Here is an 18,314-nt window from a genome sequence, read left to right on the forward strand (position 1 = left end):
AAATGAGTATTTGATTTTGTTTTGATATTGACTTAGCAAAAAGTCTTAAGAAGTTGGTTGCCATGGTAACAGTGATGTGCTGAGCAAAGCTGGGTGAGGGTTAATTTGTATGCTGTTTGCAGGGGTCAAGTCTCGGTCAAACAGCATCACACAGTCTGTGGGGAGGTGCAATAGGTGGGAATGGCCTCAGTTCAGTTAGACTTTCTTTTGACAGTCATGATTAGGCAGACATCTCCAGTCAGAAATGTGCCAAAGCCACTTTGGAATTTGCTATGGTCGAACAACCTGCCAGAGGCATCTTCTCAACTCTTGCCAGCCGTCTGGCAGAAATCGTAATGTATATCTCAAATAACAGATATTTTATGAACTATTAAAATGTCCAGAATCCAGGTGATATTTTTTTCTTCTAATTGCATTTATATGTTTAATTTCTATTTCTATCTATCTTCAAATATTGCAGATATCTAAAAAGTTTCAAAGCCATAGCAGTGCTGATGAATAAATCGCTTATCTGTACTTGGTAGCAGCTTGTATTTACACAAACAGAGCTCCAGAGTGCGACCAAAAGTCTGTGAAGTGCGACAAAAACTTTTCCTTTGTTGCACCGGTGCGCCTTACATTCTGTCTCTGTATTTTAGTGAGTCGTGTTGCTTCCTCATCTCCTCTGCAGAGTTTACACTGACACACCCACAGGCCCCGGGCTGGCCCTGCCCTCACGCACTCGCACACGGACAGTGAAGCAGAGATGAGAAATGGCGGTGAACGAGTCAGTAAATGAACAGTGGCGACAAAAAGTGTGAATTCAGGGTTTCCGCTATGGACCAACGCTGTAAAACGAGTAGCATCGCATTCAGCAGTGGTACCCAGCCCTAGTTAAGAAATTAACAATATATATGGGAACTGCCAAGAAAAGGTATAATAGGTGTATTATTGTGATGCCGAAAGGCGCAGTAAAACATTTTGGGTGCACCTAAATGAAAAAGTTAGGCGCATCGGTGCAATGCAAAAAGTTACTTTACAAACTCCCCCACAAAATGACATTAGGTTTCTAAAACTGAACCGGTTCCCCCAACAAACATTCAAGTCTACTGAACAAACTTTGTCTTGAACGAGTGCAAGTGCAAACAAACTTTTGTAAACAACCAAAGCTTGCATCTCCTCAGTTTAGTTGGTTAGATGAGGGTTGGTCATTGTCTAATCAAATTTTGTTTCTGCCTTACAGGGTCGAGGTTCGGGCTTCCCAGGGAGGAGGAGGCCCAGAGGAGCTGGTCTATCAGGTAGACCTGGACGCGGAAGGGCCAGAGGCAAGAATGGAGTGAGTCCCAGCATGAACCCCGGGGTATGTGCTTTTAGCTGGATGGCATCTTGACATCTTTAGCAAATATCAAACTGTATGCAAATCAGCGTTTGCTTCCCCTCCAGCTAATGACATGGATAATGTTAAATGTATTAATTAATATTAAGGACAGAGAAAACTACTAGTTGCATTTTATTGTGACGGTTGCACTTTTCCTGAGGGCTGTTTCATCAATAACTCCACAACATGACTCAGCAGTTGTGAATAATAGATAGTAATATTTCATAGTATGTGTGTCCTAATAAGTCATGTTAAATCATACTGCTTATGCAATCACACTTTTAAGTTTGTGTATTTTCTTCTGTTATGCAGATCACCACAATAGAAACATCATACCCCATGAAAGACGAGGAGGAGAATGCCATGCATAACACAGTGGTCATATTCTCCAGCAGTGACTGTTTCACACTGAAACAGGTATTTGCTTGTTGTTTTTTGTCTCCTTTCTTTTAATTCCCTAGAGTGTGCTGTAGATGTATTTAATTTTAAATATGTCTCCTGAAATTAAATCTGTGCTTAAAGACCTTTCCAACTAGAAGGAATACAATGGAATGTATAACACATTTGTTTCTTACTTTCAAAATTCTGTATATTGATCCTGAACTGAAACCCAAGTTTTAGAGACAGAAATAACTAAAGTTAGTAGTTATTGCAGTTCATATAAAGTAACGAGGCAATTAATCAGTACAGCTGAGGTGATGCTTGTCAATGCACCTACACCCTTGAATGGCTCAATTGAAACCACTTGGTGTTCAGAAGGCTGTTCTCTCTGGGTTTAAGCTGTGAATGTGAATGTGAGCGTGATTCGGGCCCGAAGGTGCTTGCTCACTTATCCTGGTTTGAAAAAATCGTCTTAAAAGGCCAATGTTTCCAATAGAATTCTGTTGTCCTTTTAAGTTTGCATTTCAAGGGGCTTTATTCATGTTGAAAATTGACAGTAAAGGATGACTGCACTGTCCTTATTCACCAAGCATGTCTAGTTTAAAGAAAGCAATTTCCTTTTCTTAGTGTTCAGGATGGAAGCAACATAGACACTGACCTTTAAATTATAGTGCCATTGGCACAAATATTTGTTATTTGAGCACAGAAAATAAAATTATTTTAACTGAAAAGTCGGAATATGGGGGGGTTCGCTGCCTCAGTGAGATGAGAACTAATGTCTTTCTTAATTCTAGGACATGTGTGTGGTGTGTGGGAGTTTTGGCCTTGGTGCAGAAGGCCGTCTTCTGGCCTGTGCTCAGTGTGGCCAGTGCTACCATCCATTCTGTGTCGGCATAAAGGTACATTCCCTATTATTTACTCCACACATTGAGTATACTAGAGAATTTAATATATATGCAATCCTATCAAACAAAGACTGACATAAAACTGTATCATTGTTATTTTCATAGATCAATAAAGTGGTGCTGAGTAAAGGCTGGCGTTGTCTGGAGTGCACAGTGTGCGAGGCCTGTGGTCAGGCCACAGATCCTGGCCGCTTGTTGCTATGTGATGACTGTGACATCAGCTATCACACCTATTGCCTGGACCCTCCACTGCAGAACGTACCCAAGGAGAGCTGGAAGTGCAAATGGTGAGTAACTTGGTCATAATCTCAACCAAATGAATTTAGAATTAAATTTGTGGTAAATTTACAAAAAGATTAAAACGGTTACATTTTATTAAACTTTGTGTTATGTTATGTGACGCTCTTCTTCTTCCAAATTAATAAATCTTTATAAGTCTGTCTTACCCATCTCCATTTGAAAATGAGAGAAAATCTTGTCAACTATATAAAATCCGGTCAAGTTCATGCCTTAACTGTTTTTATGTAGAGGGCACTAAGTGAATTTAAAATTACAAATGAACAGGAAATAATTCCATCTTTGAAGCATGTTGACGGTGAAGTGAACAGCCTGGATTTTTGCTGCTCAGTTAATCTTTCTTATGCTCTAAAAACTTGTGTAGAATGACCTCTGTCCTTCGTGTCTCCTGCAGGTGTGTGTCCTGTATCCAGTGTGGTGCCACAACACCGGGCCTAAGGTGTGACTGGCAGAATAATTACACTCGGTGTGCCCCCTGTGCCAGCCTTCTTACATGTCCCATTTGCCTAGTGGACTACAGTGAAGGCACTGTCATCGTGCAGTGCCGCCAATGTGACAGGTGGGCAGTGTTCCTACAAAACCTGTCGGTTCAAAATGACTAAGCTTGATTGATTATTTTAACATAATTTGCTTTTATCTAAACCTCCTCTTTTCTCTCAATCCATAGATGGTTTCACGCCTCTTGTCAGGGTCTCCATTCAGACGACGATGTGGAAAAAGCTGCAGACAGCAGCTTTGACTGCACAATGTGCCGAGCTTTTAAGACCACTAAAGGTGGGAGTGATTCTTCTAAATGTTTTTTTTTTACACAATGTTTCTTTTGCGTATTTGTCTGCAGTAGAGTGAATAACCTCAGCCTTGACATTTGATCCTCCTTTTTCTGCTGCTTGTTGTTAACGGCTTTTGTGTGCCCTGTGCTGCTGCAGTTGTGACCAAGGCCAGAGACGCCATTGAGCCTGTAGTGATGACGCAGATTGTCACAAAGGCAAAAGAAATGGGTACGTTCGCAGCTTCAAAACTGACGGATTATAAGTAAAAACAGTAACTTGAATTCATTAAGTAAATGCTCATTGTAGCTTTTTGGGTCTTTTCAGATCTGTCAAGGACCTACACCCAGGACGGCGTTTGTCTGACAGAGTCGGGGCTGTGTCAGCTGCAGAGCTTGTCTGCCACAGCTTCACGGCGCAGGAAACCCAAGCCGAAGCTGAAGCTAAAAATTATTAACCAAAACAGTGTTGCAGTGCTTCAAGCTTCTGTAGACCCCCTCTCAGAACATTCTCGTGATGAAGACATGGAGGACAACAGAGGTACTTGTCTCCTCTCACAAGCTGCTTCTTTCATCTCAAGACTATTTATCAGAGACCTTCAGTATAGCGCTGACATTGACCATCAATACTGGCTTTTTACCATTTTTGGGCTTGATTTTTTTCATTTCTTTTTAAATTGATCTCCATTTTTATATTTTTCAATGCTAAAAAGTTGCTAATCAATTTGCTGTATCCTGCAATAAGCATTTATTTTAATGAGATAGTTTATATATATATATATAAATATATATATATATGTTTGCAGTTTGAAAGGTCCACCCAAATAAAAGTAATGCAGTCTAATAAATCAGTCTTGATATTTTGGGGGTTATAGTTTGTGCTGCTGAACTGTATTACGTTATACAAAGACGGTTTTCTGTTATTTAGCTTACCCTCACTGATATAGGTGGTGGACGAAAATGATACTATTGTCCATATAAGGTAATTCAGTTCAACAGCAGCATAAACGGCAGCTTCCGTAATGATCATACAGTTGAACTGTAAACTCTTAAACAATTTCCGTAAAAAATGTTTTATATCTATGGAGATGGAAGTGTTATGTTACAAGGATTTGGACAAGGTCTCAGCAGCTGGTCTCTCTCATGGTCAAAATATATATATTAGTTCAAACTGCAACTACGACTGAATAACCTGTGTTTTAATAAATACATAAAAGTAGCAGGAATGGGTTGAGCTTCATAAACTATAATCCTCACAATGCCTGAAACAGTTCTTGTAACATGCAGTTTTCCTGGAATGCTACTAATTAGTAATAACAGAACTTGCATACCCCTTATTTACCTCAATTAAAATTCTTTCTCAAAGTTAGATAAGATTTAAACATATCCTTTCATTTTAGAAAAGTAATGAGCAGGAAAAACCCCTCTGGAAATGAAGGTCCTTTTTAATGGAACTGGTGAACTTCATTTCAATCAGTCTAATGTCCTGCCACTGAGTGGAGTTCAGATAGAACTGACCCTGGTGCTGTGTTAAGGGGCCTGGCCAGGGTGCTCTCTGCTGCAGGGCTGTCACTCATCATCAATGTTCTCTCCTTCTCACAGAGGCGGAGCTCATAGATTGCGAGGGGAAGTCTGACTCGAGCCCCGAGCGAGAGCCAGCAGAAGATGACTCCAAGGGGGGCGACGGCGGCAAGAAGAGGAAGAGGAAACCGTACCGGCCGGGTAGGGCACCTGATTGAAGGAGACAGCTCCTCTGAAGCGTAAAATGGTGCAGTGCATGCCCGACGTAGCTCCTGCAAAGCACTGCCATCTTGCTTTGGGCCTCTGATGAGGGTTCTACCTAGTGTTTCTGAGCTTTCATGCTGAATGCAGTGGACAGCTAATAGAACCAGTCAAAACTTAATATATTTCAAATCATGTCACCTCTGTGATATTACAATTTATTGATATAAAAAATTAATTTTTAATTTCTTCTTAAAAGGCATTGGTGGTTTCATGGTCCGCCAAAGGAGCCGTCCAGGCCAAGGTCCAGGCAAGGCCAAACGATCCCTCTGCAGAAAAGATTCCTCTGGCTCAGTGTCAGAAAATCCTGTTGGAAAAGACGAGGGTTTGTACACCAATAATGTATCCGCACATCATTAAAGACATTTTTGTCTGTCTGTTTTAATTTCTTAATTACAGTTTAAATGTATATCACACAAGCAGAGGAGCTTATTCTGATATTTTTGATTTATTGCAGGTTGGACAGAAGCAATGCCTGATACTCCTGTAGATGAGATCCCCCCGGGACCGGAGGTCCCAGAGAAAATTAAGAAACGTTACCGAAAGAAGAAAACCAAACTGGAGGAAGCATTTCCCGCCTATCTGCAGGTCTGTCACTTTGGATTTATAATAATTTGTATAAACACTGAGGAGATACAAAAGAACGGCAGTTTTTTTTCTTATATCTGCAAATAGAACATTTCACTGACTTTTTTTCCAACATAAATGCCACATTTTTTTAATGGTTTCATTTTAAACATTGCATAATCTAAAAAGTACATTCATCACAAAAAAACATTTTAGCGTATTAAATTTTATTGTTAGGCAAGCCTGGCATTCATATGCACAGATTGTCGAGTCTTGTCGTGCCCTATCTTTCTAAAATGGGTTTTATCTCACCCTTGGGAAAGTTGGGGAATTCAAAGTACATTGCCTGGAAACCACTTAGAGAACTTGGATGCGTGGTGCCCCTTCTGTGGGCTTTTTTGAAAGAGGAACAGCCTTAAGGAAGTCACAGAAGAGGATATTCCTCTCTGATCATGCTTTTTAAATGGCTCCTGTCTGGGTTGTGAATTGACATATGAAAGCCTAACCGGAGATGACTACAAGGCTCCTTGGCTGGAGCCAGTGTCTCAGTGTCACCTTGTGTTGGCTAAAACATAGATATGTGATTTGCATTAAGCCACTGGCAGCTGTCAGTGCTGCTCTTTATCCCACTGCAGTGGAAGTGGGGGGCTGGGGGGGTAGCTCAGTCTAGTATAAAGGTCCGACACAATGAAGCACATTTCATTAATTATTGAAATAGCAACATGTTGGGCTTTTAATGTCTTGGTGCAGCAGGGAGCTGCAGTTACATGTTGTGGGGGATAGATGACTTGTGGGTATAAGTAACTGTGGGAGGTAGTTGCTGATAGAAGTGTGGTCAATACAAACATGACTCTCATGCAGCTTTCAGACTTGCACTGAACGGAAATTCTCCTAAAATTATCCAGAGGGGCTGTTTGTGAGAATGCAAATGTTCGAGTCACTCACTCAGGACATTCTCCGGACTTTCTCCTGAAATGTTCTAGAAGGGCTGTATGTGAAAGTTTTTCCTGTCAGCCCTATTGAACATGAGTTCATGTCTGAAAATAGCTGTTGTTGCAGTGCCTCTTGGTTTCACTTTGGTCAGTTCTATGTGACATGGTGATGATTTCTATGACTAATGTCGAGAATTATATTGTGGAAGTTTTTGAAGGAAAGTGTCAATACGGAGAAGTGACCAGTGCTTTGTGTCGTCATGTTCAGGAGGCATTCTTTGGAAAGGACCTGCTGGACAAAAGCAAGCAGAGCAGGCAGAAGGGGGTCGAGTCAGGTTTACTGGAAGAAGGGCAAAGCCATGTGGAGAGGAAGCGCCCCACCACCGGCTTCCTGGACCCTGCATCATACACTGTGCACAGTGCATCATCAACACCCCTTCCTGCCAGACCCACAGCAGCACGTATGTATACACATTACTTTGGTACATAAGCACAAGGCACGTAATGACTCATAATTGATTCAAACACATGCCTTGGGCTAAATATTATATATGACCAAATAACTGAGAATAGCTTGAATCAGACCAGTGGTGGAAAGGAATGGATATAAATGGTGGAAACTCTGACACAACAGGTGTATCTTATGTTTATCTTATGTCTTCTTTCTATTACTTTTTCTTCCTTGTCTCTGCAAGTGTTATCGCCCAATGAGAATAATTACCTGTTTCTTACAGTAGTAAATGGGTGTGATGAAAGGCCACTGACACATTTCTCCCTTCAGACAAAGGAAAAAAAAGACTTTTCTGTGGTCTGACTCATCACAGTCTGCCACTACAGTTTCATTCAAAATTACTGCTGAAACAAACAATTGCACAGTTTCAGTTCATAAGCTGTGTAGAAGTGAAGTTTCAGTTTTCTTTGTAAGCTCGCTTCGTCTTGCTTGCCCACTCGCTCAGTCTCTTTCTCTTGCAAGATGTCTCTCATGAAATGTCACACCTCCCTAGTGCCGACCAGAATGAGTGGTTGTGCAGCAGGAAAATAAAATGCCACATGCCTGAAACAGAACAACAAAACTGAATGGTGAACACATCTTTGACATTACTTGTCACGGCTGAATCCAAATGTAAAACGTTTTTGTAATGTATGAAAATTCTATTTTTTTATCCTTTTCATTAAGCTGCTGAACTCAGTTGTTACTTTCATCCACACCTCTCATCACACGGATCTGAAGGTGATTATGATGAGATTCCATAGTGCCACCTGTATTGATTCAAGCTCAGTCCTTGTGCCGCCAAACAATGGTTTAGATTTTTGCTTCACGGTCATTTGATGCTAAAACTGGCTTAAGTATAGTAAACTGGGAATGTCTTATTATTTTAAAACCCCTTAAATTCTACTCGTATTAGAAAAGTTACTCAAGAAACATGGATGTCAAAAGGGCAGTACAAGAGGAAACCTTTATTAGCAAAAACCCATGTACCACACATAGTTGTTCAATGACAACCCTTGATTTTGACTTCTTTTATGGACATTTCAAATTGTTCTAGGACAAACCGAAGCAGTGTTAAACACCGACTTGCACACATAGTACGGTGAAAAAAAATTCATTATCTCAAAAGCTTTCCTTCATAATGACAGATGTGGAAGGCATTTAAATGGTCCTTGCTCCCACTCAAAGCAGAATATCTGAAATGTACGGAAAGGGAAATGGAAAGCGGCCAGAATCTTCAATTGTCAAACTCCTCATATATATATACACAAATAAAATGCTGTGCCCTTGGCAAAAGGGACCTTTATTGTATTTATTGATGCAAAGTTATTACAATTAATATCTTTGTCAGAAACTCTCTGGGAGTCACTGTTATTAGTTAAACAATGTTTATGGAAGATCATTTTAACGAAGTACTTTTCACTTAATTCAGTGCCACATACTGTGCAGTTTCTTCTTTTGTGTAAACTAGACCAGAGTCTAAACATGGCGTCAAAAGAAATGGTTCCAAATCACACACTTCAATCCATTCAACATCACCATCAATTATGATTTTGTTCATTGACAGTTTGGTTTTTCTTTCTTTTTTGTTTCTTCCTTTTTCCCATCTACAGAGACGTCTGAGGAACCATTAGTTGATCTATCTGATGTTCTGAACACTGATGCAGACATCTTGGGAATGTTCGGAAAGCCAAGCAATGACTCTGGTGCGTCATGTATCTTACAGGCAGTCACAGCGCTAAGAATTTATTAATAGTCACCTAGTCATTGGTACACAAAATCGTTTCCTGCCGGTTTAGAGATTTTCTCAGACATGTTTATTTTGCTTTTACCACTTACTGATTTTATTAAATGTCACATTCTTTAATAATACTTTTCAGTTCATCTTTGGTTTTATCATTTTTTTTGTTTGCATTGTCTGAAGCGTGTTGTGCTTGTTCTGTCTTCACTATTGTTTCACTCATTTGATCTGGTTTTGGGTTCTTGTAGGTCTTGATTTTTGCCCCTTCCAGGTTGACAGCTCACCTACTCCTTTTGGTAAGGGTGCTATGGCCTACTAATCCCTCGCTTTAGTGCATCCTTCCTCCCTTACAGTGTGTGTCTCTCTATTTGAGTGTGCATGTGTTCAAGCTGCTTCGTACTTGGCTTTTCTCAAACATTTCAAATTGTTTTAACACCCATAAACTGCTTAGTGCTTTACCTAACCAAGTGCACAGTATGCACTCCGATGTGTCTGTCTTTGTTTATAAGCCTCCTAAACCCTTTCATAGTTGTGACTTCTTTTTTTATAAATAGGACAACAAATTAACAGCTGCCTAATCAAATATGTCCTCAAGATAGCAAAGAAACAAACTTACAAGGACGTTCTGGTATTCAAGAAATGAGCAGTTTAGAACCAAGTAAATTAGAGAATCAGAGGCCTTGGTAAATGTCCTTCCACTTCCTGAAGATGGTGAAGGTTTTCTGTTCATGGGCCTGTAGCTGAATGAAAAAGGTTCTGCAGTTCATTGTCCTTTATTTTTTTTGTAAAAACAAATTTGTTCAGCTTAAACGCTCCATTTTACCAACTAATGGTTGCATCCAATCCGGAAGTTGGTAGATTTGAGTTGAAGAACATTTGGAAAAGACAAAGTATAGAGTTGGAACAGTTGTTTTCATTGATAGTCATACTGTTTAATGCAGCCAACTTGTTATTGTAACCCAAATTATTTAAACCGCCTCTGTTATGAACTGGATCTAAAAATTGAAGGTTGTTTTGTCCTCATTTTTCCAAAAGAGATTAATGGATGTAGCTGATTATTTAGAGCAATATTTTCCTTTGCAAACATTCAAGTGTTTATGTATCTTCACTAAGAATAAGTTTGACCTGTCTGTCTCCTCACATTTCCAAAAACACTCCTTTTAAACAACTCAGGCACCCCATATAGCTGTAATCCTATACTGCTCAGTTTTGGTTGAATTCCACAGGTTGTTAAGATAACAAACATGTCCTCACTTCAAGCCTATATTTCTGATCACATTCTTGGTTGGGTATCTTGTTGGTTGCTTTGTGCGTGCGTTTATTTGCGAGTGTGTGTGCGTGTGTGTGTGTGCACGAGTATGTGCTATAATTTGTTTTTGTATGTCTGTGTGTGTGTTTCCACAGCTGGTCTGGACATCGGGCCCCTGACAGACGGTTCCCCAGTGGCGGGCCAGTCTCAGACTGGCCGGAGGACACCTCGCACCCTCCCAGATGAACCCCTGGACGGCATTCTCAGCCCAGAACTAGACAAGATGGTCACTGATGGTCAGTGAAGGAGACCAGACATCCAGATAGTCATTTTACAATGTTATTTTAAAACCTAATATAAGAGGAATAATGGTCATTTCTGTATCTTTCTTTGTTTCAGAATCAATTCTCAGCAAACTTTACAAAATTCCAGGTTTGTAATTTTTTTGTAAAACTAAACTTCGATCCAGTCTTGTCCCACAATGATTAATACGACTTGCCTGTGAACTCTATGCAATGTGTGACAGATCTTGGACCACGGCTCAATAAATTGCCAAAATCAATATTATTGAAGGAAATTGATATATTGCCTTTTTGAAGATGTTTCATTCTTTAAATTCTTGTCATATTAAGCTTGTATGTCTTTTTGTTTACATTTTTTTGTAAATCACCACCATTATGTGTCCATTTACCAATGTAATTTAAAATGACAGTTTTTGGCATCCCATTATCTGTAGCACATGGGAGCGAAAGATTCTGGCCTTGGATATTGATGGATATTAACACACACAACATTCTGCTGTCACATTCTGTTACAGAGCTGGGGGGTAAGGATGTAGAGGATCTCTTCACTGCAGTCCTTAGCCCCAGCACTAGCCAACCACCTCCACCACCACAGGTGCCTCACTCCCAGGGTCCAGGGCCCCTCCCTGGCACTAGCATGCCTCACCCCAATACAGGTACATCATTATTAATCCCCCTGCGATCAACTCTTTTTTTGTTTTGGAAAATGTATGCGTCTAATTCAGCTCTGAAAAATGTGTGTAGGGAATCCAATGTTTCCAAGGATGCCAATGATAAATGGTATGATGGGACCAAACCAACGTTTCCCCGCAAATCCAGGAGCAGGTCCCTGCATCCCAGATGATTTCTCCCCCCTTAACCATATGCCTTTCACTGACAATCCAAGGTAACACTTCTTTTGTCTAAACTATTCCAAGTCTGATGTTTCTTTTTTTTATGGTTTTTTGAAGACCATTGTGACCTCATGATCTCTTTTCCTTTGTTGTAACAGGGATAGAAAATTTAATCAGATGCCTAGAGAGGCAGTTGGTCAATGGCCCTCCCCTAGCCATTGCTCTGGCCCTGCAACCCCTGGATCTCTGCCTGATGGGGAGACTGAAGCCATGTCAAATGCCCAAAGGAGTACACTCAAGTGGGAGAAGGAGGAGACACTTGGAGAGCTAGCCACTGTTGCACCTGTCCTCTATACCAATGTCAATTTCCCCAACCTCAAAGAGGAATACCCAGGTTGGTATATGGCTCTGACATTTTAGTGCATTTATTATTTTATCTTTTTGTGTGTGCCCACTGCACTGTCTCAGTCACACAGTTCAAAAAAACTACCTTCCATGCTCTGTGAGACTGTTGGCATGACAACTCCTCTTCTCACTCTTTCAACAGATTGGTCTACAAGAGTAAAGCAAATTGCAAAACTTTGGAGGAAAGCTAGTTCACAAGATAGGGCCCCATATGTGGTAAGATCAATCATACCGTTGACTTTTCCAATTTTCTTCAACTGTCTAAAAGCCTTAAAACCTTGAATTACGCCAGACATCAAACTGTCAGTACTATTTGTTTTGACATATTCGTATGCATAAAGCAGACGCCTCTATCGCATCTGGCCTCTTGTCTCTCGCCAGTGCTATTTGGAATCCGACCATTCACAGATGAAGTAATTGAAGCCCTGCTCGGTGTTATAATCACAGACCTTGACTAATGCACTTAGTGTTTTTTTTACTATATTTTACATGAACTCACATGATAGAATTGTGTTCTCTTAAAACATCCCAGTTATTATTAAGCAGCTATTGAGGTACTTGATTTAGAGTTAAAGGGTGAGCTCCTTCTTATGCACCGTAAAGAGCAAGACAAGGGTCCTGGGCACGCCCCTGTTGTAGGTTAGAAAACCACCCGCCATCTGTGAAGGAGACCCTCTCTAACTGTCATCACAAAGTTTCAACTGTTTGACATTTGAGACATTGCTTCAATCCGAGATAACCTCTGTTGCTGTTATCATTTTATATGTCCTTGCCTGCCAATATTTAAGTTCCCACTTATCATAGTGAGATGATGAAACAAATGCTGTGAAGGTGAATTTAACGTTACATGCATTGTAGTCCGTGCAGTAGTATGCATTGAATTGCCCCATTACCACACTTGTAAAAGAATCAGGCTAACGCAGGTATCCTTTTTTTCTGCAATCTTTTGTTTTATTTTTGTCTGATGCTTTTTTATTGCAACTGTGATTGATTTGCTGTTTAGCAAAAGGCAAGAGATAACCGAGCTGCCCTGCGCATCAACAAAGTCCAGATGTCGAATGAGACGGTGAAGAGGCATCATCCACAGCAACAGCCCCCTGAGGTGTTTGATCCCAACATACCACTAGACACAGAACTGCTGTTTAAAGACCCTTTGAAACCAAAAGAGTCAGAGCATGAACAAGAGTGGAAGTTTAGACAGGTAAGAGTGTATGCAATGAAGTCAGGGAATGCAGCGGCAGGTCCACTTTATATTAAGACAGCTAAGAAGTGCTGGTTTAGTAAAGCTCCCTAAACAACTTCACTATCCTCCACATTAACCCTGATGACATTGGTGGTTAGTAGGTCCAGTTCATTTTTGGCATAAGACTGATATTTGCCTCATCCCTTCTGATGTCTAATTCCAGTTTTCATGTGCCCTTCCAACAGCAAATGAGGCAGAAAAGCAAACAGCAAGCCAAAATTGAAGCCACTCAGAAACTGGAGCAAGTAAAGAATGAGCAACTCCAGCAACAACAGCAGCAACAGCAGCAGACCAACAGTCAGTCAGAGGAAGATGGCAACAACAGTGGGAACCAGAGCCCAGCCTCACTGCCCAGCAATGGCAGCATGTCCCCCATGAACTCTAAAGATGCCTTTGCCAGGCCACAGCTACCAGGGACGCCTACTTCAGGCCCTCCGGAAGATGTGTTCTTAAGACCCCCTCCTCCCCCTCCATCTGGCCCTTCCTCCCAACCTCAGTCCCCACAGGTATTCTCACCAGGCTCCTCTGGTTCCAGACCCTCTTCTCCGTGGGACCCATATGCCAAGATGGTTGGAACCCCAAGACCACCAACTCTTGGGCCAAATGCATGTCGCAGAATGGTGGAATCTGGTAAATCCCCCACTTCCTTGATGGAGCAACAGGACAGAGGTCGGCCCTCTCCTGCTCATGAATCTTTTGGCTCTCCAACATCCATGAGCAATGATCCTTATGCCAAACCTCCTGACACCCCAAGGCCAACTGGGGATATGGACCCTTTTTTGAAGCCCATGGGTCCACCAAGGGCAAGTCAGGCTGCTCAGGGAAGACCACCAATGGGTTCTCCAGGCAGAGAATCCTACTCGAGGCCCATGATAAGAAATGAGGCTTATCAGCGCATGGCCCAGAATAGGATGATTTTGTCTGACCCTTATTCAAGACCATTACTAACACCAATCCCTGGAAGTAATGAGTCCGGCTCAGTCCCTCTTTTTAAAACGCCTATGCCCCCTCCTCAGGCTCAGGATCCCTTCTGTCGTTCAGGTCCTCATCCTTCTGACAGGTTCTCCCAGAATCAGCTGAATGACCCCTATGCTCAGCCTCCCAATACGCCAAGACCATCTGGGAATGACAACTTTACCAGTCCTCCTAGAATGGGCCAGCATCACTCTCAGGGGCACTCATTTGCTCAGCCAGGACCAATGACTCAAATGTCTAGAAATCCTTATGCTCATGCACCTTCCACTCCAAGGCCTGACCATTTTACATATGACCCATTTGCCCAACCGTCTGGTCCCAGCAAGCAAGCTGCTGACCCTTTCTCTCAGTCTTCAGTTAACCAACGATCCATCAATGACCTCAGTGGTCAACCTCGTCCATTTTTTGAGCCATATGCCCGGCCCCCCGGCACACCACGTCCACATGACAACTACGGTCAGCCATCAAACACCCCTAGCCCATCTTCAGACCCTTATTCACAGGGTCCTGCTACCCCACGCCCCGGTGGGATGAACCAGTTCACTCACCAGTCGCACCCTGGACAGAGGATGTCACCTTCCCACTCAGTAGACCCTTATGCTCAGCCACCAGGTACTCCACGGCCCTCAGTGGGGGAGAGATTTTCCAAGTCACCAGGCAGCCAGAGGGGGCCAATTGAGCCATTTACTAGCACACCTGGGACATCACGACCAGGAGGTGGTGACATGTTTCCTCAGCCTGGGGTCCTCAGACCAATGCTGAATGACCCTTATGCCCAGCCTCCAGGTACCCCACGGCCTGGTCCTGATGGCCTCAGCAGACAAGGGCCCAGGCCAGGACCAATGGGAAGCCAGGACCTTTACCAACCACCCCAAGGCAGGCTTCAGGAGTCCTTCGTTCATCCAGGCTCACAAACACCAAAACACCTGAGTGTGTCTGAAGATGGATTTTCTCAGTCACCATCCAGAAGACTCAGTCAGACACCTGTCCATGACCCATTTGAACAAGCCCCCATGACCCCTCATCCACAGTCAATGGAGAAAATGGAAATGAAAGATCACTCAGGTGTGGGTAACAATGGAGCTGTCCCTCAAGACCCAGGCCAACTGTCTAACAACCCACACATGTCTGGTGTGTCTTCTGACCCTCAGGGTGTAGCTCTTGCTGAGAACGAGGAAAGACTCAGACAGGTACATGATTACAGTGGTTAACATTCTATTCTAAATCTTTATCTAACTATACATGTCTGTTCAAATTTTATTTTCCACTGGTCTTTCATTTATTTTGGGTAAATTCCTAACAATGTCTTTAAATTATCATTATTATTAATTTGGTCATTTTTTCTTTTCTATAATATTTCACGTGCCAAAATCGATCTATCTATTGTCCTATATGTTAATCAACGTAATCTGTGAAGCATTTATTAGGTATTAAACCACAAATCATACTATTTCGATACAGATTCAACATGAAACATGGACAGAGTTTGTAGAAACAAAAATGAAATAAGTTTAAACTATAAACAGTAAAATGGACCTGACCTGTCTGCTCTATTCTTTGATGGGATCACAATAATGAATTTCAGCAATCTTAAGAAATCAAATGTTTTATATTAGATAGGTGGGATGACAAAATGAAAAATAAGTCCTTGTTTGTAAAGTAAAACAGCTTTACATTTGACATTTACATATATATGCACTGACTTAATTACTTATATCAAGTGTAGGATACAATTTAAAATGTACAATTTCCTTAAAAGTTAAGTTTGCTCAAAAAGAAGAATTTGGAAAAGGAAATCATGACTGCAGAAGAAAAAATGCTAACTTCGAGTATGCAATTACACTGTCTATAATCGAAACAAGAAATAATATGTAAAAATACTGTATGATCTTTGTGTTGTGAGAATTGAGGTTTGCATTTGCAGGCAATGGAAAAAGGGACTTTGTGGACTTGCATGGATCCACATTAGCTGTTTAGAATGAGCAGTTAAAATAAAATATTGTGTACATTGCGAGTTAACTTTGTGTTGAAAAAGGCTTAAATATATCTTCACTTGTTATGTTTTGCAGAGACAACGAATTAGAGAACTAATCCTAAAGCAGCAGCAACAGAGGAGTGCGATTCGACAGGAGAGGGGCCCTCAGGACCCTGCTGGTAGCATAACTCCAGGAACGCCACGACCCTGGCCTCAGGAGGTCCCTGGGCAGCAGGGGGAAATGTTCAACCGACCTCCTCCACCTTATCCTGGACAAGGACCCATGAGAGGGCCAATGAGATTTCCTGGACCTTTTCCAGGGGATCAGCGTGTCTCTTTCCCTAATGAGGGACAAATGCCTCGGGGCCCACATCCTCGGGATCCTAATATGAGACACCAGGGACCAAGGTTTGTGTTACAATGTTGTTGTTTTTATTTCACTTTGTGCTTAAATGCTCATTTATAGATAACTCAGAAATGTATAAATCTAAAAATCTTTCTCTTTTGTTTTTTGTCCTGTTCCAGGTTTGCATATCCACCTGGGGTTCTTGGACCACATGGACCCCAAGAGTTCTTTCCCCGGGGACAACACCCAATGCAGGATGTCCCTCCTCAAATGAGACGCTCCATATCTGCAGAAATGGCAAACAGCATGGGAGGCAACCACATGGGGCTACCCCAACACTTCCCACCACGGGGTATGCCAGTGCAGCAGCACAACATAATGGGCCAGCCTTTCATTGAGTTGCGACACAGAGCAGCAGAAAACAGGTCACGCATGCCATTTCCACCAGGTGCCATGCAAGGCAGCAACATCGATCCCAACATGCAGGTTCTAAGGCCAGCAGGCTTTCAGGGAGCCCCTGATTCAAGGTTCTCATTAAATCAGGGGTCCAGGATGGTAGACCCCATGAACTTTCAGACTGGTCATCTACAGATGTCTGCCAGCATGGACAATCTTCATCATCAAGCACAAATGTCAGGAATTAACACACTCAAACAGACTCTTTTGATGAGATCCATGAGCCAGCCTGCTTCAAATGAGACTCAGAACATGGCTGCATCAATGACCCTGTCTGCACCCCCTGCTGGGCAGACTGAGACTATCCATATGGCCAGCAGTGAAGCTGTGATGGAGAAACTGGATACAGAGGAATCTGCGGTCAAAGATCTTGAGGACGTAGAGGTGAAAGATTTAGTGGATGCTGACTTAGAAAACCTAAATTTGGATCCTGAAGATGGTAAAGACCTCGACCTGGAGACTAATGACCTACACCTTGATGACTTCCTAACATCTGGGAAATTTGACATCATTGCTTATACAGACCCTGACCTAGATGACATCAAGAAAGACATGTTTAACGATGAACTGGATCTCAGCGATCCTATGGATGATAATGCTGACACCATAGACAACAACAAAAGCTTGAGCACTGAAACTGAGGCTTCGTCTAGTTCAGCATCTGGAATGGCAAAGTCAGAGACCTTTGGTGAGCACTCCTTAGCTGACATCAAGCTGGAAGCCCCTGGGAGTCAGGACTCTGCTTCTTTAGCACCTGGGAAAGAAATTAAAATGGAGGTCAAAGACTGTCAGAAAGCACCTGAGGTGGTAGACCAGCAAGCTGCTGGAAACACCTTAACCTCAAACCAGCAGGGAGTGCTCTCTGACTCCACCCCAGTCCTTTCTAGTTTACTCATTAAGCAGCAGCCTGAGGAGCAGTCATTAAATCCAATCGGTGAATCTGTCAGTCATGGAGGTAACCTCATACCCCAGCAGAACCAAGTCACTGACTCTCAGCATACCTCAGGACTCGCAATGAGTCAAACAATATCCGACGACACCACTGCAGAAGCTTCTTTGACTGGCTTTGGAGCAGAGCACCAGGTGGGGCTATCCCCTGGAGTGGACCAGAGCGGCCTGACTCCGGCCCAGCAGGCAATGTTGAGCCAGGAAATGGATCAGCACGGCCAGCTACATCGTCCTCTTCTGCTAGAGGAGCAGCCACTCCTGTTGCAGGACCTCCTAGACCAGGAGAGGCAGGAGCAGCAGCAGCAGAGGCAGATGCAAGCCATGATACGACAGCGTTCCAGTGACTCCTTCTTCCCTAACATTG

The 18,314-nt window shown here is 42.3% G+C and overlaps 1 protein-coding gene across 9 annotated transcripts in view; it reads left to right on the plus strand.

Annotated features, from left to right (window-relative positions):
- The window catches only part of kmt2cb (lysine (K)-specific methyltransferase 2Cb), a 59,704-nt gene that overhangs the window by 28,724 nt on the left and 12,666 nt on the right, over positions 1-18,314 (plus strand). For 4 of the 9 annotated variants that reach the window (XM_035171397.2, XM_035171396.2, XM_035171398.2 and 1 more), the window contains exons 16-40: positions 1,223-1,339; positions 1,670-1,774; positions 2,533-2,637; positions 2,749-2,930; positions 3,335-3,499; positions 3,608-3,714; positions 3,867-3,938; positions 4,035-4,247; positions 5,309-5,428; positions 5,688-5,813; positions 5,946-6,076; positions 7,256-7,448; positions 8,165-8,218; positions 9,091-9,183; positions 9,467-9,514; positions 10,623-10,763; positions 10,867-10,899; positions 11,285-11,425; positions 11,514-11,655; positions 11,761-11,996; positions 12,150-12,223; positions 13,011-13,208; positions 13,436-15,415; positions 16,295-16,608; positions 16,726-18,314. In XM_035171397.2, coding sequence (XP_035027288.1) covers positions 1,223-1,339; positions 1,670-1,774; positions 2,533-2,637; positions 2,749-2,930; positions 3,335-3,499; positions 3,608-3,714; positions 3,867-3,938; positions 4,035-4,247; positions 5,309-5,428; positions 5,688-5,813; positions 5,946-6,076; positions 7,256-7,448; positions 8,165-8,218; positions 9,091-9,183; positions 9,467-9,514; positions 10,623-10,763; positions 10,867-10,899; positions 11,285-11,425; positions 11,514-11,655; positions 11,761-11,996; positions 12,150-12,223; positions 13,011-13,208; positions 13,436-15,415; positions 16,295-16,608; positions 16,726-18,314 — 6,679 coding nt within the window. The remainder of the gene's footprint in view (positions 1-1,222; positions 1,340-1,669; positions 1,775-2,532; positions 2,638-2,748; positions 2,931-3,334; positions 3,500-3,607; positions 3,715-3,866; positions 3,939-4,034; positions 4,248-5,308; positions 5,429-5,687; positions 5,814-5,945; positions 6,077-7,255; positions 7,449-8,164; positions 8,219-9,090; positions 9,184-9,466; positions 9,515-10,622; positions 10,764-10,866; positions 10,900-11,284; positions 11,426-11,513; positions 11,656-11,760; positions 11,997-12,149; positions 12,224-13,010; positions 13,209-13,435; positions 15,416-16,294; positions 16,609-16,725) is intronic. The other 5 variants (XM_035171401.2, XM_035171403.2, XM_035171402.2 and 2 more) reach the window with 4 other exon arrangements.

This window comes from Hippoglossus stenolepis, chromosome 11 (genome assembly GCF_022539355.2).
Source record: "Hippoglossus stenolepis isolate QCI-W04-F060 chromosome 11, HSTE1.2, whole genome shotgun sequence".
NCBI classification, from domain to species: Eukaryota; Metazoa; Chordata; class Actinopteri; order Pleuronectiformes; family Pleuronectidae; genus Hippoglossus; species Hippoglossus stenolepis.